The 26607-nt window shown below is 37.5% G+C and overlaps 3 protein-coding genes across 6 annotated transcripts; 2 read left to right on the top strand and 1 right to left on the bottom strand.

Moving 5' to 3' along the window:
• Nucleotides 1-201: 201 nt before the first annotated feature.
• Nucleotides 202-8213, top strand: LOC106173609 (protein rolling stone-like). 4 transcript variants are annotated; one of them, XM_087014685.1, is made up of 3 exons: nucleotides 202-276; nucleotides 1297-1375; nucleotides 6101-8213. In XM_087014685.1, exons 2-3 carry the CDS (start codon nucleotides 1298-1300, stop codon nucleotides 6971-6973), a joined length of 951 nt encoding a protein of 316 aa, XP_086870811.1. In that variant the 5' UTR covers nucleotides 202-276; nucleotide 1297; the 3' UTR covers nucleotides 6974-8213. The 4 variants fall into 4 exon arrangements, with proteins under 4 accessions (XP_086870811.1, XP_013410235.2, XP_086870814.1 ...); XM_013554781.2 differs by lacking the exon at nucleotides 6101-8213 and adding an exon at nucleotides 2265-5375; XM_087014688.1 differs by lacking the exon at nucleotides 1297-1375 and having other exon boundaries at nucleotides 219-276.
• A 355-nt stretch (nucleotides 8214-8568) lies between these two features.
• Nucleotides 8569-13997, bottom strand: LOC106173576 (kelch-like protein 24). The gene is made up of 9 exons (XM_013554743.2): nucleotides 13640-13997; nucleotides 12949-12992; nucleotides 11831-12692; nucleotides 11290-11522; nucleotides 10993-11109; nucleotides 10434-10617; nucleotides 9935-10138; nucleotides 9379-9602; nucleotides 8569-9078 (listed from the first exon to the last, which is right to left on the bottom strand). Exons 1-9 carry the CDS (start codon nucleotides 13909-13911, stop codon nucleotides 8918-8920), a joined length of 2301 nt encoding a protein of 766 aa, XP_013410197.1. The 5' UTR covers nucleotides 13912-13997; the 3' UTR covers nucleotides 8569-8917.
• Nucleotides 13998-15198: 1201 nt separating this feature from the next.
• On the top strand, nucleotides 15199-18944 carry LOC106172036 (uncharacterized). Its single transcript, XM_013552614.2, has 2 exons — nucleotides 15199-15649; nucleotides 17640-18944. Exons 1-2 carry the CDS (start codon nucleotides 15347-15349, stop codon nucleotides 18624-18626), a joined length of 1290 nt encoding a protein of 429 aa, XP_013408068.2. The 5' UTR covers nucleotides 15199-15346; the 3' UTR covers nucleotides 18627-18944.
• Nucleotides 18945-26607: the final 7663 nt, after the last annotated feature.

A 26607-nucleotide genomic window follows, 5' to 3' on the forward strand; every position in this document is an offset into this window, starting at 1 on the left:
ATCTCAAACCTTATCAACACTAAATGCCTTTTAAAATACTCAATTTATATTAAGTATCTGGTATTTTAATAAATACCCGAACTTTTTTGTATTTTTCTGAGAATAAATGCACATTTCACCTAAATTTTTTATATTCTAGGCATTAAAAGAAATATTTGAAAATATCTAAAATTATATTCCTCGAGTTCGAGAGTAAACGATATTTTCCGAGAGTTCACGAAATTGACCTATTTAGTGGGGGGTCCTCTTCCTTGTTAGTTGTGCGGCTCTTGACAGGTTAGTTACTCTTTAAAATCATGTAACACTACGGTTTTTAAAGATTTTATAAAATATATTTCCACATATTTTGCTCTTTTGATAGTGTAAGGCTTGCGCAAATATCTTTAAAATGACATGTTATGGTTTATACTAAACTAAAAACGCGTTAATGACAAGCTGAAAAATAATTGCACAGTCACCAAGGGCGCAGTAACCAATATTTACCCGAGTTCCATAGAATATTGGATACCGACTTCTGTTATCAGTTTTTTCCCCACTGTTTTTAGTTACCAGTCGCTCATGGGCATTCTGATGATATGACATGGGCAATGTTACATGTAATCTTGTTCCAATTTATCAAAATTAATCAAGCGCCATGTTATGTTATGAAATGAATTACTCTGTTTAAAAATAGCCTATTGGGCTATATACCCACTCATTTCTAGTGAAAAGTCGGATAAATATATGTTATTGAAATGCATCAATTTTTTTTTTTACATGCCATCATTCATTGTCCTTAATTTTTGACCGAGTAAAGTGGATTAATTTTGGCAAAGTTACAAAATCTCCTGTATGCTATTAAATGTGTACATAACATTATCATTGATGTTACACACACCTTGTGATTGAACTATTTCTTATCTTGTTTGCACAATGATTGAACCATGTGGATTGAATGGGGTGGTGATTGAGCCGTGCCATACAGTGATTGGAATTTATACAGTAGTCAATGAATAGATTTTTTTTTAAAATTTTAATAGTTAATATTTTAATTTTAATTGGCAAAATGACTGAAGTCTAGGGAGGAAGAATTTTCATTATTTATTTTTTGACCAATCTTAGTGTAAATTAATGTTGATTACAATAATGCTGAAATTATATTATGAACTCTTGGAACTTACTAGTACTAGTTTCGAACTTTCAGAATATGAATTAAGTACACTGTACATGTAAACTACATGTACCGGTACATAAAATTAGCCTGGAAAGGGTTTGAACCATTTCTTTCTTGTTTAACTTTATAAATGTGTTTTTCAGGATGTCCATCCGCCAAGAGCTGAGGTGTGCCAATTTTGGCTTAAATTATTTCAGGGAGGATGTGTTCTACTTACCACAGGTAAGGAAAACTGATACTGTCTAGATCTGAAAAAATACCTACAGATGGTTAGGCTAACTCAGACATTAAAATTCAGTCAAATGTTGAACCATGTACTGATTTTACTTAAGAAGAAATTATTATTATTATTATTATTTATTATTTATTTATTTATTTTTTTTTTATTTTAACTTTTGCAATATTAACCCTTGATTTGGTTCAACAGTTTGATTTGGTTGAAATTGTGCATAGTTTTGTAAAAAAGAACTTTAACCTAGAAGGAGAGGGTCTAGAAGTTTCATATTAGCTTATACAGGCATAGATTAGAAATTGTTAAAAGAAATATTAAAAGGAACCAATACCGTTTAAGGGGCGAATTGGCAGAGATACATAGTTGCTAGTTTGCATTCGTTTTAAATGAATAGCATAAAACCACATTGTCCATTTTGAGTTGAGAAAAAATATTATATGTTGGCAGGATCTTTAGTGTTTCAAAAGTCTGCTTTTCATGTTTATTTATTATTATTATTTATTATTTTGTGATTGATGGTTGAGGGGTTGCATGCTGTGTTTTTTAAACTGCAAATATCTTTATATTTGTTAATCCCATCTGCTACCTGGGTTTATGGTGAATGGGTGAATTTTCATGTAAATGTGAAAAAAGAAAACTTTGTAACTTTTTAACCAGTTATATATGTGTTATCATCCCTTTGTTGTGCATCACCCAGCCGGTGGTTCAAACCCAGGAGGGAGTTGCATCTCTCTGGCCCTCTACTGGTAGTTTATTCAAATTCTATCAGTAGGGCATTGTAGTCACATTCAAAATTGAAAACAAATGTCTTAAACCATGAATTAAAACAATTGCTTGCTTTTGAACTTGGGCTGGACGATGCGTTCTGTTCTTTTCCAGTGGAACTGGCCTCCCATGGTCTTCATAATCTATAGAGTGGTGATGGCTCTTTATTGCATGGTCTGGGTCATATATGCTGCATCCATTTCTCCTACAGCTAACCTAAAAGAGCCGTGGTGGGCCTGGTTGACTAACTGGTCGTATATTGTATTAACATGCCACATGGTGCTTGCTGCGGCCATCTCCCTGTGGCATACACCTAAACGTTGCAGCAGGAATAACATTGGGATTGAAGCAGGTGGGGGTAATTCAAAGGACACGGCCCAGCAGGACCATACTTACTACACCAATCCTGCTGTTAGCGCAGATGCCGCCATAGATACCACGACAGATACCACCACAAGTGCCTCCCTTGGTCATGGCGCCTCCAGCGGTACCAACCTGGTGGACACGGAAAATGGGGCCAAAGAGACGTCAGCGTCGATTCGCTGGTACATGAAACTGGATTGGTTGCTGTGGACTGTTGCGAGTGTTTGCGCCATTATCGTCAGCTTGGTGATCATGGTGTTCGCCTACCCAGTCCTGAAGGGCATTCCGACACCGGTGGACTTCCAAGTTCATGTGGCCAACACCATACTCGTTCTGATCGATACCATTGTTGCAGGATATCCAGTGCGCATACTGCATGTTGTCTACGTGCACGTGTATGGGTGCGTGTACGTGGTGTTCAGTGTGATATACTGGGCTGTTGATCACACTAATGTGATGTATCCTGTGTTATTGGATTGGAATGGTCCAGGATATACCTTCATATCTCTAGGGGTTGTGTTTCTTATTGTTATGCCTTTGTTGCAGTTGATATATTACGGCATTTTCAGATTGAAATTGTATTGTTTGAAAAGATCACCTGTTCCAAGTGGTGAACTTCCACTTTAAGAAGAAGAATTTTGATGTGTCCAAATTTAAAAATAGAAACTGGAGTTGACATCTCAGCCATACTGGAAGTTATCACACTGAGTAAGATCGTGGTATATATATAATACCAATATTTATATTTTGGACATATCTCTATATGCAGTATATCAGGGTCGTCACAAGACAATTTAATTTTTTTTTTTTTTTTGAGTTTGAAAAGTTAAGTATTAATAATTCATGGGAACAAATATAGGTAGTAAACATTGAATACTAGGGTAAGTTTCTATTCATGAAGTATTTAATTCTAATTTATTAGTTTTTTATTATATTATGTTATTTAGATTTTGAGAACAGAACAAAGAATTGTTTAAATATTTATTTGATGCAAAAAGGATCAAAATTTGAAAGTTTTTTTTATTACTGTTTTTACTTAAATCCACATGTTAAGAGTAATTTAACATTATAGCTATTGTTAAATGTAATTTGTCTTTGGACCATTTTTGGAAATAATTTTGAACTTTTTTTTTTTGTTCTATGTGAAAGTGCTTCAATTGGTGATCATGAGCAGGTGTAGAAAACGTGGTATTGTCATCAAAACGAAAAACAGATGAACAAATTTATCTCTGAATTTACTTTTCAAATTTTCCCCAGCAGATACATGGGATCAATTTTTTCTAAAAATTTACTTTTCACATTTTCTCTACCAAAGTAGAGATCTTTACAACTGAAGCTCTCATGAAATATTATTATATAAAAATACAATTGATGTTATTGCAGAAAAAATCAAAATAAAAGTGCCATGCAGTGTGTCGTAGGATTGAAATGCTTGTAATTATAGTAGAGGGGGTAAAGAAAGATGTAACAGAGGGAGCTCCACTTGGTCTCACCTCAATTTGATGCAACTTATATGCAATATGTGTAATCCAAGAAACATTTATTAATTAACCATGCCCAACTTCTTTTTCTTTCTTTTTTATTTTTTTCTGGTTTATATACAAGTTAATTGAAGTTATTCTGAATATTTTAATATTTTTCTTGTGCAAAATATCGTTGTACATTCTTATGTACATTTAGTGATCAAATAACACTTGTAGTGCCAAATGTTAACATTTCATGTGTGATTTATAAAGATCAAAGATATATTTTACCTTTCTTTTTAATTTTATTGCCACAGCTATGCCATTTTTACATGCATGTGTATTTCACACTGAGTAGTATACTTTTTTACTCTTCTGTGAAAGTGTAGCGAACAAATACAAAAATATGGTTAACATTTGTTTTTCCTTTCTTGTTTTTTTGCTTCAAAAGTTCTTATACAAAATGTGATATTTTTATACTGTTGTAAAAATTTAATTAACAAATTCCACAAGGGCCTTATCACTTTATATATTATAGTATATATTTATAGTTAAAATATCATATACTAGTAGTTTTTATACTACCATAAAAGATTATTTGACTAATACCTTTTTATATTTATTTGTTAAACTTGTGAAAATTCATCAATCAAGTGCCATATTAATGTTCTAGAAGTTTTGTATGTATAGCTTAGAAACTGTCAAATATTGTTTACTACACTGCCGTGATAAATGAACACATAACACATACTTGTAAATGCCTTATAATATTTATATAGTTTAAGAAATGTTGTGTTTTGAAATTGCTGTAAAGGTTGAACAAATGCCACATAAATGAAAATTTTTTGATTTATATAAGAGTGGAATGTATAAATGACCAATACTATTTAGGTAATACAGCATGACTTTGCATGTTCTATGGTATGAATCTGAATTATTTGTTTCAAAATTGGTATATTGAAATATCACAGCAATATTAAGACAGGGTCTTCCACACAAAGCTGTATGCTTTATACTGAACAAAGACAAGAGTATCAGTTATGTATCCACGTCTTTGCCACAGTGTGACAAACCTTTATAGACCAGGAAAGTAATAATTGTGAAATCTTACTTTAATTTTATGTTGCACTAAGTTGCATAAAGTATTATAAATCTACAATAGTGAAGGGAGTATTTTGATATAGACATTTGTATTTTAAAGATGGATCAGTTAATCATTAGTTGTTATACAGGATTTTTGAAAAATTAATTTTTGTATATTTTCAATTAGTATTATTCATATTAATTTGTCTGAAAGTATTCTGTTCTTGTTATAGAACTTGTCAGTTTTCAATGCTTTTTAATGCTTAATCCCTCAAACGCAAGAAAATGAGTTTGTTAAATAAAAATGTTCTAATTGAATATGCTGTGTATGTTGTACGTACTGTACCACATGAAACAAAATCGGGGGGTGGGGGTACAGTTAAAGTGATAATAACTCTTCGTTTCGGCCAAAAAATGAATTTTCCTGGAGTAAACAACAATTTTTCCATACTTACCAATGGTTAATGAATCCATTTTTACATTCAAAGTTAGTCCCTGGTTTTTTTCTAAAAAGTTTGGTTTTTTGTTAAAATCTCTTAAGAGATTTTAACAGAGTATAGCCATCAATGGAGGTCACGTGGTCTAAAGACAAGCTCAGATATCAGAATAATAGCTATAACAGCCGTTTTTGTGGGAAAACAGTATATATTATATTTTTATGAGTCACTCACAATGTTTTTATTGTGAAATACAGATTTCATATGAAGAGTTATTATCCCTTTAAGAAAAGGAGAAAGTCGAGTAATTTTACCTGCTAATTACAACAACCAATCAAAAATGAGCGAAAGCAATTTTTCAATCTGGCTACAAGATATCGTACGTGGATAAGTCTGGCATAGCTGTTCGTGTTCACATTTCAGTCAATCGTTGAAGCCAGCTCACCAAATCGCAATGGTTTTTCATCTACATATTCAGGTTCATTTTTTTATTGCAATTTTTCTTCTACAAGCGATTTCCTATTCTGGATTTCACTAGGTTGCAAACAACCGGGCATTCCAAACAAGATTATACAACACGCTTCATTTTTTTTCTTCGTTTCAGTGGAGATGGCCACCTTTATTGTACGTCCTTTATCGCATGGCGGTGGCGGTTTACGTGATCTACTGGCAAATGTACACGGCGGCCCACCAACCCTTGGTTCACCTCCCTTACCCATTCCCAACATGGCTGACGAACTGGTCCTACTTCCTGCTTTCCTGCCACGTGCTCCTGGCGGCTTTGATTTGCGTGATTCACAACATTGAAAACTACCGGCAGTGCTGCTCGAGGCAGCGGCGAGTCCCGGTGACACGGCAAGAAGAAGAGGCGCTGCTTTCAGGTGAGGAATCCGTGGCTTCTGGGGACGAGGGCGGTAGCAAGGGACGACTTGGTTGGCGCGAACCAAGACGAGAGTCTGAATCGTCGGGATATAGCTCCGTAACTGGGATACGGGCCATTTCTATTCCATGGTACATGAAGCTGCATTGGTTGATTTTCACAGCTATAAGCAATTTCGCCATCATCGTAAGTGTGGTGTACTTTAGCTTTCTGTATCCACAGTTGGCAAAAGAGAACAATTTATCGTTTCCTCAGATGGAGGATTTTCAGCTTCACGGGGTCAATTCCATTGTAATAATTCTCGACTTGATTATTGCTGCCTACCCTGTGCGACTGGTGCATTTCGTCTATGCTGAAATCTACGGACTTCTCTATGTGATATTCAGCGCAATCTATTGGGCCTTTGACCACAGCCGGGTGCTATACCCTGGGGTATTGGACTGGAATAAACCAGGGTCCACTATGATTATGATATTGGTATTAGGATTGGTTGTTGTACCGTTGTTGCACACGATCTTCTACGGCATCCACAGGTTAAAGCTGAAAATTTGCCAGCAAGCTGCAATGCCGCCCAGTGACCCCGAAGCGATATTCTAAGCCTTCCCATGAAATGGAAACAGTTTTTTTCCCGCGGGGACAAAGATTTTATTGAATACGATGAGCAATATCCAATGCAGGTACCTGTGAACAAACAAATGATTGTCACATTTCTATATGTTATCCTAGTATCTGAATGGCGATACTCGACATTATGTGAAAACGTGTTATATGATACTATTCCTTCAACTTACATACGTCTTACAGCGGGTAAGGCTATGTTTTAGTACATGGGCACATCCATACACGAGCGCACGCACCAGAAAAAGAGAAATTTTGCAAGGTAGCGTACCTGTTGCGTCGAAAGAGCGTCATGTTTGTAACTATGCATAATGTTTGAGAGCAATACTCGTTAAATCCTTCCATGTAATATGAAACCGTCTCTGCAACAGTTTTCATCGAATGAACTAGTTTAACTCGTAACAAATCTTTTTTTCCTTAGTAATGTGACAGAAAGTATTGAAATTATATCAGCAAGAACTGTTATTGTTAAAACATTATTAAGATTACCCTCCCAGACTATTATATTGATTCAACCACTGGTACATAATGAGTTGACAATGATGTTAGTGCTGCAATCCGGAAAATTGCACCTTTATGTATGCTGATAGTTCAAAAGCCGTTTGTCCATTGTGAATGGACGTTTACCTATTTGCTGCAGATTTTTTAAAAAATTCATAACTTTGTTAGGAAAGCATATAGAGTGTACATTAGCAGCTTTCTCTTGGAAGCATTGATCATGATCATGTAGCAATACGTTTTTATAAAATATTAAATTGTTATGTTTTGATACTTTGATTACATTTAAAATGGATCGACTTTGATATTCTATTTCAATTTAAACATATACGTCTCTTTTTTGAGTGTATATTTCGATATATTTATTGATTACACGCAAAGGAGGACGGGTTTTAAACTTCTACTCTATTTACTAAGTTATGCGAAGACGAACAATCAATATTAAATGTGAAAGTGACCACGTGATCCTATTGTTGATAATGCTAGACTTTTAAAAACTTACACGTCCAATAGACATACTTTTTATAAGTTATTTTTGGATGTTATTGGGTGAAATAAAAGAGGTGATTTGGGGAGCAGTCTGATGGTTTCTTTTAATCGAGACCAACTTACTCAAGAATACAACGAATTGAAGATGCGCATACATTCCTGTAAAACATCTCGAAAAATGCTGCAGTATGGCAGTTAAAACGAAAATGTATGAATAAATTTATTATCATTATTATTGTTGTTGTTACCATTATTATTTTCCTGATTTCTCCTCCTTTCCTGCTTGTATAGATGTAAAAAAAAAAAAATAGTCATAAAGGACCTTGTCAATTTTTAGCTTATTAGTTTTTATCCTTTTTACTGTTCAAGGGAAGGAATAACTTGTTAACTACCTGGCAACGTTCACGAAAGACGCGTTCATTACTTCAATCAGGTCAAAAGGAAATAGTTTTAATAAATATAATATTTTAATTAATAGTGTCGATAAAAGTTTTATTTCTGCTTATATAAAGAACACGTATAAACTGCGTATTTTTTATCATTGCAACATCCCGGCCATATAAATGCAAAAATGCTAAAAAATAAAATAGATATAATTCTTTTATATATTCTTGCAGATATAATGTCATCGAAATAAACTTGGCTGCAAAATAATTTACTTGTAGAAAAATATTGGAAGTCCAAAACAGAAAGATGTCAAGTTCATGTTTTTCTGTCCTTGTGAATTATGGTAAATTGCTGTGTATGCCTTTAGAAGTGTATGTCCACGTTTTTCATGTATTAAATGCTTGTTTTTTTATTCAGCTCTATTTGTCCGTAGCACTGAGTAATTATTAAAGTCTTATGCCTTGTGAAGTGTAAAAAGTAGATTTAATATTCGCGGTTTGTCCAGTCCGAAAATGTTTTTATTATTATTTTACGTGCGGTAGAGAAATGTTACTTGACTGGCGGCAGCACGACGCATGCGCATCCTACTACCGGGGACGGCATGTCCTCTCCACGTGACCAGATCCCTGTCATGGTGTCAAAACACTCCACGGAAGACAAGGCCGAGCCTTCCAAGGTACTGATGCCACCCATCACGTATAGGCAGGAACCTGTAAAATAGGGGGAAATTAAAAATAGTAATGAAAACGGGGACTTTTTATGAAAATATCGACACTTATGCCCTACCCACTGACGTACTGACATTGCCACCTTTGTTTGCCGTTGCAATTTTATGACATAAAAAGAATGCATTGGAATGATAAATTAGTTAATAAATCTTGTGACAAAATAAGGCGTGCCATACATCAGAACCGCTTAAGCTAAATGTAATTAAGCGAGAAACCCCTCGTAAATGGGTCGATCCTCTTAGATTGGTCTAGTTATGGGAATGGGGCCTGAAGGACACTCACCCAGAGCTGCGCTGCCAGCATTGTGCCTTGGTGAAGTCATCTCCGTCCTGGCTGTCCATTGGTCCCTCTTCTCGTGGTACTCCAGTATGGACCCCACGCTGCTGTATGTGCAGTCGCCATTAGCGTACGACGACACAGCGCCGCCGCTCAGGTAAAGTTTCCCGCCACATTCTGACAGGTTGGCATGGCAACGTGGCTCGGGTATTGGGTTTCGGCTGGACCATCTGAAGTCAAAAGCGTATTAACAATAACAGTGGAACTGTCTCTATGTTATAGTTAAAAGTAACAAGTGTATGATAAATTCTGAATAGCTTAAAAATTATTTGGATAATGTGCATGCACTTCCGAGATATGGGAAGTTGTGTCAAATTGTGGAAACATTTAGGCATGAGAGATATTCACTTTAAATGGTCTTGATTGTGAACTAAACTTAATCCAAAGAGGAGAACCCTTGAAATTGAAAAGAAAATGACATAAATATAGGAAGAAGCTGCTAGCCCTCCACCCTCACTCCCACCCCCACCCCCATTGCGGTCAGAGAATATCTTTACGTCACCTGTTCGTGTGCGGATCATAGCACTCCACCAGGTTCAAGATGGGTTCCCCGGATGTGCTGGTCCCACTGTCGGCATAGCCACCAACGATGTAAAGAAGCCCAGAGTGTGCGCACGCAGCAATGCCGATCCTTCCGGTGCTCAGTGGGGCGATGTACGACCACTGGTTGGTCACGTGGTTATATACTTCAACTGAGGCAAGGACTCTGAAACACGAAATAAATGAAGCTGTTGAAAGTATAAAAGTTACCACCACAGACAAGCAGTTACGTTACGACCGGTATAAGTGTTCCCTGCGGGCCATGCCTCAGAACGTCTTTATGGCTTATACCAAAATTTACCCGGGAACTGTACCTGACATCTTCCACGAATCAAAAATAATGATAACATAAAAGACGCTTGTTGCACTTGTCAATTACAACACCACCAGTCTTAATTAACACAGATTACTTCAAAGTTACCAATGATATTGAGAAGTTCAGTAAGGCTACATGCACTCACATGTTGTTTAAACCCTCGCCGCCCACGGCGTAAACGAGGCCGGACACTACTGCCACCTTGTGGTGCATTCGGTTTTCATTCATGGACGTCACCTGGCTCCATTTGCGAGTCCTGGCGTTCACTTTGAACACAGTGGATTTGGGGACATAAATGCCGTGGCGACCATCTCGAGGATTGCAACCACCTAGGATGAGACAGAAACTTTTAAAAAGAGGAATACCTTGTGGAAAAAAAAGCATCATAATACATCATACCGTTATGTTTTGCATGATTGCATGTATGCAACATGGAGATAGATGATTTTTTTTTGTTTTGCCAAAGGATACTGCACGTTTTTAATTTTTTACTCTGAAAACCAAACTATTCCAGATGAACAGTGCAAATCCCATCTCGCTGCTACCTCAAATTTTTATATTTACATGTATTTATCTAATTTGTTTTTATTTAAAAATGATTTATCTGGATTTCTACACGCAAAATAAAATTACCCCCCCCCCCCCCCCCCCCCCCCCCCCCGACATAGACATAGAGGCATTTCAAATAAAATATGTCTGCTTACCTACGATGTAGATGACTCCGTTCACAATGGCGACGGCGTGGTTTGTTCGTGGCTCTGGGAGGGCGGCCCACAGCTTCCAGGTGTTCAGTAAGGGGTTGTAACGCAGAATACTCGTACCTTGAAAAAATCGCGTAAAACCTTTAGTATTATGTGTACTGTAATGAGAATTATCTGTGTCCTCATCAAATTTAAACAGACATTCGTATTGTTGTTTAAGATATTTGGTTGGTGTCTAGAATAATTTTATCTAAAAGAGACCTGTTTATCATCATAAGATGTGCATATTATGACGCTTACTTGGCGCGATCCCATCCTCGTCTCCAGGCATGCTAGCAGTTGAAAAGCCTCCTATGGCTAATATAGTGAAGGTCGACTGACAGGCTGTCTCTGACGAGATTGCTCTGGACGGCAGGAAACGAGGGTCAGTGGACTCAGGGACTTGTGGTGGAAGGTCCACCATGCAGGTCCTTGGAGTGTGAGTGGGCAGTGGGAAGGTGGACTCTCTGCCAAGGTTGACGCAGGTGCGATACCTTGAAAATACCAAGAAAATTTTTTTCCAAGAAAATAACGGCTATTTTAGTATTTTACGCGTGTGAAAAATGCATTAGCGTTGACAATAGTTTCGACCGACAGTCATATTGAATTTTTGAGAATTTCATTTCTTTTTTTACAATCTCATAAATTCCTGTATTGACTGATATTGTATTCGTGTCCGTACTGTGCTTAAAATAATACGCACTATTTTTAATCATAAAATATATTACATTTTTACATGAAAAATGCACCCAGCCACAATACCTAAATAGGAATTCACACCTTCGTTTTAACATCAACTCACCAGTTTGCCGCCAGAATTAAACTCTGACATCCATCGCTGGTCATGATTTGGCCACCCTCTTCCACGCACGTGACAAGGTCTTTTGATGTCATCAACATGAACCTGACGCAGCTCATGAGTTGTGCGGCGTAGCGCATGCGGTTTTCTTTGTCGTAGGTCAACCAGCGCATGGCGGCCCGGAAGACGTCCAGCTCAGTCAGCACCCTTAAATCGTCGTCCTGCAGCATGCGGTGAAGCTTCTCCACGTCCAGAGTTGGAAAACCGGATGATGGGTAAATTTCCGGGAAGTGGGACAACACCACCTTGTAGGCTTTTTCATAGAAAACTTTCAGCTTGTTTCGGTCTGCGGTCTCCATGACGGCTATGGCTTTATCGGGCGGGAAGGAGCTGAAAAGATCCTGGCAGACGCTGAGAAGGGGCAAAATCTGCAGTTTTCGAGTAGCGACGTACATCTCACCGACATTATCGTAATTGATTCGAATCTCGGCCGTGTATATGAACTCCAGTATCTTCTGAAAGGCGGACGCGGTGATGTCTTCTAGTCTGATTTTCAGCGGGATGGTGTGCCTGCGGTTTTTCAGCAAAACTTCGGCGAAGTAATCGCTGTGGCAGGCAAGCGCGATGCAGTGGGCGCTGAAAGTGTAGTTTCCGACTGTGATGATGACGTCACAGAGCTGATCGTGCGTGTAGAGCGTTTTGAGGTACTGGCCCATCAGTGCGAAATGCACCATCCGCTCAGTGGCGGTGGGGTTTTCCGTGGCTCTGACTTTGTCCATGGCACCCTCTAAGGAGAAATTCCGCTTGACCTTGATCGGTTTGTCAGTAATTTCGCCCGGCATAGTTGGGCGTAATCTGATTTCACCTGGAAAAATATTGAAAAGCAAACAAAAATTTAAAAGATACCCTTAAAATGACTGATTCTTAAAGACCGTCATTTAATGTTCAGATCAATGCGTAGGCCTATTGCAGATTTTCAGATTATTATCAATATCACATTTTAAATATTGCACGAAGCAAAGTAAGGCACACGACGCGATTTAACCATTCAGATTTTTTAAAATGATTTGTTTTCTGCATCATGTTTAGTTTGATTCAGTTTCGTTTACGGATGAGCTCACCTTGGTTTGTTGCCTGATGTTCGTAGTTTGCAGAGCTTGGCAATCTGATAATGAAATAGAATTGCAAAACATAACAGGAACAACTGATTATAGAAATATTCTAAACATAACCTTCTACTCACACCTAATAAAAAAAAATATTGAATTCCAAATGATTGGCTTGAAATTTTTATCAAATATTGGCTGGAATTGGAGTAAATAAATTTGTATATTTTTTCGCATGTTTGCACGAAACAACAGCAAAATTTTCTTAAGCACTGCATTCTCATATTGTATAAAAAATCAGAAAATATCATAATCTGCAGGCCGCTTGATGTTATTTCAGCGATTTGATTTTATAGTAAATTTCCACTTTTCATTTCATGTTAAAAAAGAAAATCAGACAGATAATTCTTATACAACGACTAAAGTGGTGTTCATTCTCATACAGAGATATTGAACTCCCCTATACATGCCATCTAGCCGCTTTCTGCACCACACTCAGGGCTCCTGTTATGAACCTTTGAAAGACGCGTTTACTTATGTCAAATACAAATCATACCGTTACAAAGACGGGCAGACAGAAAGTAACCCTAAACTCACTAAAAAATAAAGGGCATAAAGTAATGATAAAGGATTAGATACAACAACAATAATAATAATCAATAATAAAATACGACATAAATCAAGAAGATATATTGCCAATATTTACCTCACAGATCTCGCATCGCTGACATGGCTGGGCATTTCAGCATTTTGCCGAAGGATAGACGCTGAAGTTCGTTCAGAAAGTGGTCGGCGGTAGATAGGCGTGCGAGCAACTGTTTCTCCAGACACAGTTCGAACCACGGCGTTTCTTTCTTCTCCTGTCCTAAAATTTACTGTATCCGATCTCCGATTCCTTAATACACTTGGGCTAGTAGTTTGCGACATCTTGTGGTTGTATTCGCCCGGACTCTTCTCATTGTTTGCTCCGTGCTGCATGGTCTTAGTTATTGTAGCAGAAGGCAAAACTCAAAGAGAACGCTTTACGGTGAGAGCCATGATGCTCTCAGACATCTTTCTGTTTTGAACAAAAAACAAAAAATGGTATCCCTGACAATATATTTGTTTATTTTTTGTTATTTTCTGACATCATAACAACCAACGTCAATGACGTCTACTGAAAGCGTCACGAGCTGTTACTTCACGTCACGTGTAGGTCATATCAACAGTTTACGTTTACAACGTCATTTGAGTAAAATCGTGGCGATTGTGATTGTTGCGCTGCGCAACGCATTTCAACAAGGAGAGTAAGTGGCAATGGAGCGCATTTCATTATTGTATTAGTTGAGACTTTTCAATCCCGAATCGAGCCGTCGATGAGAAACGTTAATGTAGTAATGATAATTCTGTTGTCATTTTCGGTTTACTGCACAACTTAAAACAGAAAATAAGTTTCTTTCTTTTTTATCTTTTCGAGTTGTTTTTACGGTCTGTCGTTTTGCCTTTGCTCCAAATCACTGGGGTCAGCAAAACGTTGAATAAATATTAAGAGTTATGAAGAAAAGAAAAAAAGGAAAAGTAAAATAAATAAAAACAAATCAAAACAAATCAAAAGCAAAATATTGCATTTATATTACTGGATACGAAATATGTCACCATCATAACTATAGTTGTATAGGACATGATACGGAAGCAATTGTTGTATATAATGCATATAATCAATTGTAACAATCCGCTTTATTTCGTCTCTACAATTCAATGTTAGGTTCCGAACATACAGTAAATCAGAACAAGATAAACACGGGGTTTCTATTGATTATCAATAAAAACATCGTAACCCAATAAACAGTCTGTAGATTAATTAGGTTCGTTAAGTCATAATTGGGAAGAGATTAACCTGAAATAAGCAACGCTTTTATTCTAAACTCCTTGGTTACAAGACCATCATTGGTGGGCAGATTGATTAAGCTGCTAAAATATTCATTGTTGCAACTTCACCTGTGCGTCTATCGCTACTCATGTATATATCGCTTTGTGCGTTCCCTTTTACAATCCATTTTAGTACATATTCTGATGGAGCATTTTCCATCTCTGCGAAAACTGTACGGATATTTAAACTCGCGGTTATAAACTCTTCACTGCGGTCAAAGATCAAATTTACATAACGCGGAAATTATACCTGTTGTTCGGGCGTTTGAAAGATTATATTGCCCACTTAACTCGGTCTCAAATTAACCGTGCGTTGCCTTTGCCAGAGACGTGGTAACGCATACAGTGGAGACAGGAATGTTTCACCAACCCCCTCCTGGTCGCATTGAAACATGATTACCTGTAGTGCGTCAATGAATTAACACACACAAAGGCGCTTAAGCTGTCGACACACATTGGCAAAAGACCGTCTTTGTTGAACGTAACTGAACCGTCCATAGAAAACATGTACACAGGAGCGCTCCGAGAACGTGTATCAACAAAAACGCCGGGACCTAGGCAAACAATTATTAAACGGGCCGGTGACGAAACACAAACATACCGCTACAATGAGGCAGAAATCACAATAGATTTCTCCAACAAGAAGGCAGATCGAGTTGCGGACAAGCTCAGCGCAGATTTGGTCCCCGTGGAGAACGGGGCTAGCCTGGCCCTCCGGAACGCTCGCTGCGTCAACCGTGGCGTCCAGCGTCGCATGATGACCCGCGTGAAGGGCATGATGAAGGCACTGGAGTACAAAACAAATAAGGTGAGAAATGAAGACATAGTTGCTGGGTATTTTGTCTACTTGAGTTAACTGGAGAAGCAGTGCGATGTCATGACAGCGATCTGTTACAGCCGTCACATGACATTATACTGGTGGCGTATTTTCAATCCCGAGTTTCATAAATCCCGCTGTTGAATTTTTGCACTTATTGTCGTTCAAAATGTCGTTTTCCCAAACGACATTTGTTAAGAAATGTTGCATTATTGGGCGAGTAAAGATCATGCTATTCGTATAAATAAATTTGTTGCGAAATTGTTGTCATAGGATCAGTATGTGTCTAAAGATATACCGGGTACCTGAAGCCCAGAAGCGCGTGCGTAATAACAAATTAATGTAGTTTAAAGTGGACAAAGGAGAGAAAAAAGCCCGTTACCTTTTAACTGAGTTACTCAGAGTTCATGGCCATTTAAATCACAGTCATGTATTTGTTCGATTCTCAAAGACCTTCAAAGGCCTTCAAAGAAAAGGTCATATAGCATTGTTTTAGGGGGTTCAGCAAATGGAAATTACACAAATTTGAATACATAGGGTTTGTAAAAGGGCGATGAAAGTTTTATGGACCAAAGAATTAGTTTGGAATATGTTTCAACGCTAATAGCTGTGTTATAGTAAATCATTGCGTAGGAAAACGTTATTTATTAGAAAAAAAAACTGTTGAAACGTGTCACTGGATCAAGTTCTGATTTACGTTATATGATATCAGTATTATTACTACATAATATTGATTAAGTATATCATTTGCTTTAAAATATTTCTTTCATTGTAAATATATCTCATAGGTCTACATAATTTGCCTCCGACATTTATTTACCTATTTTCACAACGTCTCGTTTAAGATTTCGACGAATTTATAGGGGCATATCTGAAGTGAGTGTTAAGAAAGCTTAGATGTTTTAACATTAAAATGCAACTAAGAGCATTTTTGCGAATTTACACAATAAGGATGTTAGATTGTTTGCTCAGACTGCTGTCGCCACATATTATCAAGAAGGAGAAGCAATAAAATATGAGAGCCATATAACTCAGCTGAAGAATCCATAAATTCGGGTATAACCTCTTCACTATCTTCAACAATCCTGCTACAAAATTTATTATCTGTACTAAAGCTGTACCCTCTACCAGGACCACAGATTGATTTTTCACTATATATTCACAGGTATGTCTCTGGTTAAATGATGGATCTTTTCTTCAGTGAAAAAGTGCACATAATAAAATCTGCGGCCCTGGTTGAAGGTAGTAAATCTGTACAACAAACATACATACATACACCGAGCAAAAAAAAAAAAAAAAAATATGGTGAACGATCTATGGAACATGTACGGGACTACGTACAGTAAACTGTACATGTAGTTACGGACAGTACGGATAGTAGCTTGTAGCACACCGAATAGTAAAATTCACTGTTTACGATTTAAGGTATAAATAACCCATAAAGCTGATAATTTTTTTTTGAAGTAATGCGTAGGGCGTTTATATTTTTGTGTGGTGTGTATGTGTTGAAATACGATCCCAAAGAAGGGTTCAGTGCTGATACATATTGGGTTTGTGTTTTTGTAACCAGACTCCGTCATTTATGCGGCAACACTGCCCAAATTATGCACGGTTAACCGCAAGGAATTTATCGGAATGTTGCATGTTGTTTTTGTTATTTTTGTAGCGTCCAACTCTGCAAAATCTGCTCGGGTTACATAACATATATGTTCAAATGTTCAACTTTCAAAAAAAGGAAGAAAACCCAATGTTTTTACGCGATTGTGTGCCCTGTTCGAATAGAAATAAATTTTGCAACGCTGCAGCAAAATAACTACTTAAAAATGAAGAATTTCCAGCATTAGAATTTCATCTTAAACAAAAGCAAAAGAATAAGGCAAATCTTATCGTTTTGAATAAGCGCTTTATACCCATTTAAAAACAAAAGACGACATCCAAAGAAAAAACATCCAATTTTTGACTCTTTTTTATATCATTTCAGATTGAGAGTGAACAGAAGGATCTTTTGGAAGACTTCCTCACTAAGTACCCTCAGATGGAGAAGCGAGTGGCGTTCATGTTCCGGGACAAGTCCGGGACGATGCGACGACTTGGTCTCCCTCGGGGTCTTACTCGGGACAAACTTGTCTACGTTCGGAATCTCGGCACGAAAGATTCCCCCGAAAAAGAACCGGTTCCCCTCGAATACGAGCTTGTATATACTAAGACAAAAAAGGACAAGGTACGAGAAGCGCAAGTAAGTTCGGATAAAGAAATTAAACCATTCTTGCCCGCTGTGAAAAATGGAAACAATCAAATGTTTACTGGGAACGGTGCTTTACAAGGCGGTAGTGCCTCCCATCCTGTTAAGACTACAAAGAAGTCTCGGAAAAAACAAACATCGCCAGACCTGACTTTAGTTTCGAAATCCCTTCCGTCCATCCCCGAAGAGAAAGGAGCCCAGGGGAAAGACGACTCATGTAAAAACACATCACAGTCTGCTGATGACAGTGAAGTTAACACCAGGGAGCTACAAATGAAACGCGTTGTGCCAGCTTTTAAAGTAAGCAACTTTGTCTTAACGGATTTCGGATTCCACCCACCACGAACGGATCCTTACATCCACCCCAATTTCAAAAGTAAAGAAGACGTTGAACGAGAAATCGAGCACGCGGCCCAACGTCATATATACGCCAGTCAAATACCTAGTCAAAGCTATCGTGGCGGGAAAACAGAACGGAACGTTAACAGTCTACGCAAAACCATCACCGGCAGAGTAGCGACGCTGGATCCCGCTTTGGGATCGGGTTTAGCGGGTTATGGTCAAAATTCAAACCCGGTGAAACTGACTGTCCCGAACAACCAATACTTGATGAAGAAAACGAAACCGAAACCGCTCCCGCCCATAGAAAGTAAGCGACACGGTGCCGTGATGTTTCAGTTAGGATCCAGTAAGGCTGCACATATGGAGGGGTTTAAACTGCTGTGATTTGCTTGCCACGGCTCATTCCTGAGCTATACATGTATTTCTACGTCAGCAAGGATTAAATGGTTGTAATAGTTCATTCCTAGAATTAGTGTCAAACCTTTTGCGTGATAGTTAATGTCGGTCAAGAAGAAGACCTGCTATGTGATTTTGAAAATGCTTTTGGCCTTCGCCAAGAAATCCAACATTAATTCACTGTAGTGCAATAGAATATATATAGTGTAACTTATATATACACAGACTAGTTGCCATATGACACTATGCACTCTAAGCACGTCAATTAATTGTTAAAGCACAAAAGCTATTCATACAGTCGTTATTTCTTTTTTTTAAACTTATATCGTAATTTGATCATGGCGCGTTGTCCTTTAATTATTGGAATACTTTTTTGAGAAACTTACACGTAATGGAGTTAGCTGGGCATTTACAGCTGCTGGAAAAAGTCTTTAAAGTTACTTTGGTTTATGGCATAAAGCTATATGTGAAAGCTTAAAGTAAGTTTTATTTATAAAGAAACCTTGAAAAATTGAGAGGATTTGCCACGAACAAGTATGCGGTCAAATGAACCTAGTGGCTGAAATCAAGCGGGTAAATACAGTGTTTTGACATCCTTGTTGCTATGGTAATATTAGGATAATCTTATGCACGGGCCCACGTGGAAACCTCTTGCCAATAAAACAATATTGATTTGCATTTGTTACTCGTAGTTGCGTGTATAATGTAATTGCCTCCCTCTCTCTCTCTCTCTCTCTCTCTCTCATACTCACACTTACACATTTTTCTTGTGAAATTAATCGCTCTGTTTGTACCACAGTACAGGAGAGGACCCAAGTAAACTTGGACTTTGCTTGTTTTGAACTTTTGGCCTGCTTATTTTTTATACACAGGTAAGCGTTCGAAAAATATTTTGAGGTATAAAATAGGTCAGTGTGTTTTCATCTTAGCTCCCCTTAGCTCGCGCATAGCAACAGGAGGTCATATCCAAAGAAAAAACCAAACAAATAATTTAACTGTCGAGAAAAAAGTCATCTAAATATTTGCGCTGTCTGAAAAACGCCATTAGACTCTTTTGCGTTCGGCCTTTTATTATCCGCCAATTGTCAAGAAGGCGCGAGCAAACAAACGTGTTGATGTTAGCCTGTTTGTGTGGTAAAGATTCCTTCTTTTCCTGTTGAGATAACTCTATGTAAACAAACCCCGTGCTGTATCGATTGCAATAGAGTAAACATGTTGAGCAGATGTCATAAATGTATCACTTTGTACGGGAAATGTGTGGTCTTCACCTTACCCTCTACCAGGGCCACAGATTGGTTTTTCACTTGATATTCACAGGTATGTCTCTGGTTAAATATACGGTTATAATCTGCACTGCGAGCGTCAGAGAATATGTCCACATAATAAAAGCTGCGGCCCTGGTAGAGCGTATCTTCACCTCAGGTTGGGGCTCAAGAATTTTTAAAAATTCATAGACAGCAAAATGAGTAAAATCTTCAGTCATTTTCCATGCCAATGAAGAAAAGAACGATTAAACATGGGAACCAATTTTATAATAAATAAATAAATAAATAAATAAATAAATAAATAAATAGATAGATAAATAAATAAGTTGATTTGATTTACTCTCTTCTTCCAAGATTTTTTAAAATCTTCATGCCTATAATGGCTGACTGTCTGGATTTATTTTCCTTATTGAAAAAGAAAAATAAAAGAAAAAAAAAAAAGAAATAGGACTTAAGGGAAAATATGACCCTTAGTAACATATGGTTATTTGCTGTTTCCAGGTGAACAGCACCTTCAGTATGTACATTCTCCAAATCTGTACCTATTTTAGAGGAAAGGGAGGGGCACATATAATTTATAGTGTACAATATATGTATCAAAGCTTATTAAAATAATTTTTAACACAAGTCAATTAGCACAATCACTTTTAAGTGTACAACAACATAACCACCTAACCGAATGAATAAATGAATAGAAAAGTGAATCTATTGAATAATTGTGTTCTATAACCAGCAACGTTTGTAAAGCCTCTCTTCTGGTCCTCAAATCAAGTTCGGTCCCTTGGTTCTAAACTGTTTACCAGAGGCTCTGTTCTGGTCCTACACCTGTTAATGTCCATCATGACGTGTTCTAACGTGTTCCCCAAACGTGTCCTTGGCTGACTCTATTATGGTCTCCAATATTTGAGGTTTAAAACTTTGAGAGGCTACCAAAAAACGTACGTAAACTGAATGTTGGAAAGAAATGCATTTCAATTATTTAAATTGTATTATATTTGCTATAATATATTCTCAGATTTTTTTTAAAGAACACAAAAGTTTTGCTGCGTGACTACCTTTAGGATGCCTAATAGGCCTACTACTAAAATGTTTATGGCGTTCTCTGCTTCTTGCTTTCAAGACAGTTACATTCGTGGGTGATTGTGTGCATGTGTGTGTGTGTGGAGTGGGGGTGTACTCACTCACTCGTTCTTTATTCCGTTTCAAGTTAGTATAAGCTCTTATTTTCATATGGACGCGTTTATTCCCGTGAATTTCCTAAATGTCCACTGGACTGTCAAGAACTATAGTGATTCAGAGCTTATATAGGCACAGTATAATGGATTTTTACTGCATACGTTTTATAAATCTATTAATACGGCAATTTATGTAAAGAGCTCCCTATGAAGGATAGTCTATAGCTACTTTATTCATTTACGCATTTTGTTTCAGAATTTTTTTTTTCAATTTTCAGGATATAGGGTATAGGTATGGGCACTATAAAAATACCAAAATGTAGGCGTTTTGTGCAAGTAGTAGAAATGGATTATATTATTTTCGAATCAGCGGATCTAAATTAAACGCGCAATATATTCGTATTTATAGCCTGTTTGACTGCATTTAAACTAAGACGCAAGTGAAGATAATGTGTGTTTGATTGACGGGGCTGGTTTAGAGATGAGCTGCATACCTTGTTGGTATTTATACCTAGGCTTTCACAAGCTATATATCCCATATCATTCGGATAATGTTCAAGTGATGTTTTGCTACTGGATGACAACTTACATGTAGCATCCCAATTGTATTGCTTTAGGAGCGTACAGTGAAGGGAATATCATGAAATCCCAGTGATCTGACCAAAGTAAATTTGAGGGACTAATGGTAGAGGAAAGATCCAGTATAACTACGTAGTATAAGTATGCATACCAATGCAATTTACTGTTACACAACGCCGTTCTCCCTTGGGCAAAATTAAAGGCTAACATCCCCGTTTCAATTTACCACTTCAAGGGAAAGATTCAGAACAGCGCCAATACTAATTAGAGCTTTTAAGCAGATTGTTGGAAGATTGTGTTAATCCGTTACATCTAAGCTTTGTCAGGGATTAATTTTTGGTTGGGGTTATGGTTTATGTTTAGTTTAGTTTAGTTTATTTCACTGTAACATATGCATCCACTTGTGTGGATGAAAATGACAATATGAATACAATTTATGTATCGATTATAATTGGAATGCCTTTGATAATTTTATAACCAAGACTTATGGAATAAAATACTGTAATTTGCTATGTTTTATAATTATGTGTGAGGACTCGCACCAGACACGGGCATTTAATTTTGGTTGGTCCAAAACTGAAACTCTTGTTTGAAAACGGATTTGGAGATGTATGGCTAAAGCAGAATCCCGACATAAATTTCCTAAGTATGTTCAGAGAACGAATCATTAGTGGGTACGTACACAACTGGCACAGTGAGCTTGAGCACAATTCCAAATCCAGAGTATATTGCCAATTCAAAAATACATTCAAAAAAGAAAAATATCTAGACTACCTTCACGATACTGATAAAAGAAAAAACCTAAGCCGTTTTCGCACCAGTGGGCATAAACTTCACATTGAAACGGGCAGATATAATAACACTCCTCGTACCGACAGAATATGCCATTACTGTTCTAAAGACAAAATTGAAGACGAAAAACACTTTCTCACAACATGCCCCCTATACAACGACCTGCGCACAATATTATATAAGGTATTTACAAAACACGATACACATTTTGGCCTAAAAACAACTGATTAAAAATTTACTATAATTATGAAATGTCAAGAAAAAGAAACCATTATTGCACTAGCTCAGTTTCTCTCCTCCGCTTTTGCTAGGAGGGATCTACAAGACAGTGCTGCACCCATCAGCAATTGAGTAATAGTAGTAATAGTAGTTTGTTTTTTTTTTAATAGTAAATAAGTAAATATTCTTACTCATTGTGATTGTTTAATAACATATTCACAAAAATTGTATTCATATTGTCATTTTCATCCACACAAGTGGATGCATATGTTACAGTGAAATAAACTTATTGGCTTGCATTTGACCGGCGGCAGAGTTGTGAATCAATCTACAGTATATTATTTTCAGTTTATATAAAAGTTACCTAAGTCCCGCATAACGCTATCGAAAAAATTGGTCACTTTATGACCTTTTAAAGCACCGCTACAGATGTAGACACTCCAACCCAATTAAGTTCGATGTGAGAAAACTTTCAACAAAAAGTGATAATGTGAGCCACATATATATTAAGATAAATATCGGAATAAAAATATGACACGTTCCATTAATTTTCACTGGCTTATGTTATTGTACCCTCTAATAGGGAAAGCCGTCAGCAGTAATTTAAAGTAATGTGAAACATTCATAAAAACGTTATGCAAAACGTGAGCGGTTGGGATAAGTTAATTTACGCTCTCATTTTTTAATGGAAAAAAATTGAATATTTATTACAAGAGTTCAGGGTGGGAGGGGGGCATAAGGGCATAGCAACTAAATTATGTTAAGAAATAACGATTTAAAATAAAAAAAAAGTCAAGTTGAACCTTTCTACTGATATACTTTATCATGGTTCGGTTAAGAAGATATATACCCCCCCCCCCCCCTGCCCACACTTATTTCAACCTGTAAGATTGGAAAGTCGGTAGTCTGGCTCGGGCAATAAAATCTTACTATCTCCACATCTGGTTTCTATCAAGCTCGTTCAGAGCTTCAGAGCTTAGGACAAACATATTGCTCCTCGGGCCAGGGAATCTGGAGAGGGGGAGTAGAGGAACATGTCTTCTCAATATGGAAATCTATATATTTTTGATAATTTCCTTTGTAACATTTACGAACACTGTAAAATACCCTTGCTCAAATTAATATAATGTTCACACATTTCTGTAAATATCCTGAATTGAAATACTAATTTTAAATGACGAGGGAGAGAGAGGTCAAGACATTCTGTAAATGTCCCGAACTAGGGGAGAGTGTTATAAACTAAACACATCTTGGCAATAACCCGTAGCCAGTTAGACTGCTGAGTGGTTTACTTATTATGATCAACGTTATTGTTTATATTTTATTAATATCAAACAATTTTACTGTTTGCAGGTATACCTGTTTGGAACCTGTACTCTGCGCCATATAATAGCAATGGTGCAAAGTAGTGATATTGTAAAATCCTGCAATAAAATTTTCTTCAAATATTAAATTTTATTAAATGGTTGAATACAACATAAGTAATAGAACAGTAATAGAATTCAGTATAATGATACTGAATTGTTGTAAAGACATATAGGAAGCAGGGTTACCATATATGCTCGGAATTTTGTCGGAGAGGGAAATTTCTCGAGTTTGTTCACTGTCCTGTGAAGCCATATTTTGTAGCCTGAGATGCCGTATCCGTTACTTCGTGACCTGACCTGTCAAAAGCACGTCTGGGCGCTCTTTTCATCTTTCAATTCTTCCACATTAATCAAGATACGGAGTATCAATTACAAGTGCCCGGGGAGGGGGGGGGGGGGGAGGAAGAGGGAGCATGAAGGGAATAAATAACTATAAGTAGTATCCTTGCGACACAAGGTTACCCAGATAGCATGCAAACGTATATGCTCGGAATTTTGTCGGAGAGGGAAATTTCTCGAGTTTGTTCACTGTCCTGTGAAGCCATATTTTGTAGCCTGAGATGCCGTATCCGTTACTTCGTGACCTGACCTGTCAAAAGCACGTCTGGGCGCTCTTTTCATCTTTCAATTCTTCCACATTAATCAAGATACGGAGTATCAATTACAAGTGCCCGGGGAGGGGGGGGGGGGGGGGGGAGGAAGAGGGAGCATGAAGGGAATAAATAACTATAAGTACATGTAGTATCCTTGCGACACAAGGTTACCCAGATAGCATGCAAACGTTGGGCCAACGTTGAAATTAAAGAAATTAAAAGTTATTATGAGGGCGTCAGAGGGCTTGTGCAGGAGGTTGTCACCTGGTGTGCTCCTTGACTGTGTATGTGCTAAGATAAGATTAGATAAGATAATAATTTACTTAACCAATAAATATAAATGTATAAAATCTGGAATATTTTGCCCTGTAATAGTGCCATTGTTGAATTAAACTATTTAAATGTACTAAAATGAAATTACTTATTAGTGTTAAAAAGAGCTACTGCTTTCGAACGTATTTATAAGTGAAATTGTCATCTAAACGCAAAAGCTCGAGGTCAGATTACATCTATGATCCCCATCAAAATATTTTTCCAAAGAAGAACTGCGGTATGTTATGACTTCGTTGGAAGAATTTATTACATAACAGATGTGCCGACTCAATATAACCGATCCCGATTAAAAGGAAGCCCATTAATTCCCTGATGGTCTCCCCCCTCCACACGCGCCATTAAACGGATTAAGGCTTCATTCACATGCAATGTCTATTTTCTAAATTCTATTTTCTATTCGCGGTATGTCTTATGATCACGGTCTGTGCCCTGAATATCCCGCGGCGTAATTACTGGCAGCGCGAGCCAGTTACTATAAGTTACTTTAAGTAACTGGCTCGCGCTGCCAGTATTATTACCAGGCCCCTCCAGCAACAGCGTGTGTGGAGGAGGGAAGACCATCAGCAGGAAAAAAGTCGGTATTGCTTTAAACTGGATCGACCATATTTGATCAGCAGATCTGCTAGTCCAAAGATCATCTGTTCTGAATGCACTCTTTTAGTGCCAGGCCACGTGGCCTCTACTGCTTTCATGTTTCAAGAAAAGGGACACAATGCGCCGCTTCTGAAGAGGTGCTTTATCTCCCGGTGGGGTCAAACACACGAGACGGACACTCTTACCCCGAGACCTCCCGGTTGGTATGATAAAGTATTGCAAATAGTGGAAGTTGGACTCAAGTTACCAGTAAAACGCCGGATGTGTGCAGGTGAGTTGGTATATAACAAGCTCATTCCAAAGAAACTGTCGTTCTACGTAGATCGATCCAATTCCGCTGGCATTCTCGTGAATGCAATTAACAGATTACGATTACAGTGGAATAGGATCGATTAACAGATTATCATGCCTCCTCCTGACGTTGAGTTGAATACAGTTATACTGGTTATTAAACGAGTACGTTGGAAACAAGAGGAGGCGTTCTAATATGATTGCATTCAGCAAGAATCCCCGCGGAGTTGAATCGATCTACGTAGAACGATAGTCTCATTGGAAGTACCAATGTAGCTCTCATCTCCCACTTATATTCTGTTCTGTATTGGCGTCTTTCTTTACCAGGCAGGTAAATATTGGTGCTTGGAATGTTGGTGGTTTATTTAAAAGAATTGCTAATGAAAGAATTGTTAAGTTTGAGCTACCCGAATTCCAACAGGCCCTGTCCTCCCTTGATATTTTTTGCCTGGTTGAAACTCACTGTGAAAACTCTGACATTCTCACAGTGGATGGGTTCCACATAGAATTAATGGTGCGTTCCAGATCCCCTAAATCACCTAAAGCATCAGGGGGATTGCCATTGGTGTAAAGTAAGAATTACTAAAAGGTGTTAAATTCCTTAAAGAAACCAACAGTGAATTCAGGTGGCTCAAACTGTGTAAAAAGTTTGGGCTTAGTAGAGATCTCTTCATATGCTGCGTATACATTAGCCCAGTAGGAAGTAGTTTCGGTCAACAGCGCGATTATATCTTCCAGTTACTAGAACAAGATTTAGGTAA

The sequence above is a fragment of the Lingula anatina genome, chromosome 6 (genome assembly GCF_051362555.1).
Source record: "Lingula anatina isolate TDL-2025a chromosome 6, LinAna3.0, whole genome shotgun sequence".
Lineage (NCBI taxonomy): Eukaryota > Metazoa > Brachiopoda > Lingulata > Lingulida > Lingulidae > Lingula > Lingula anatina.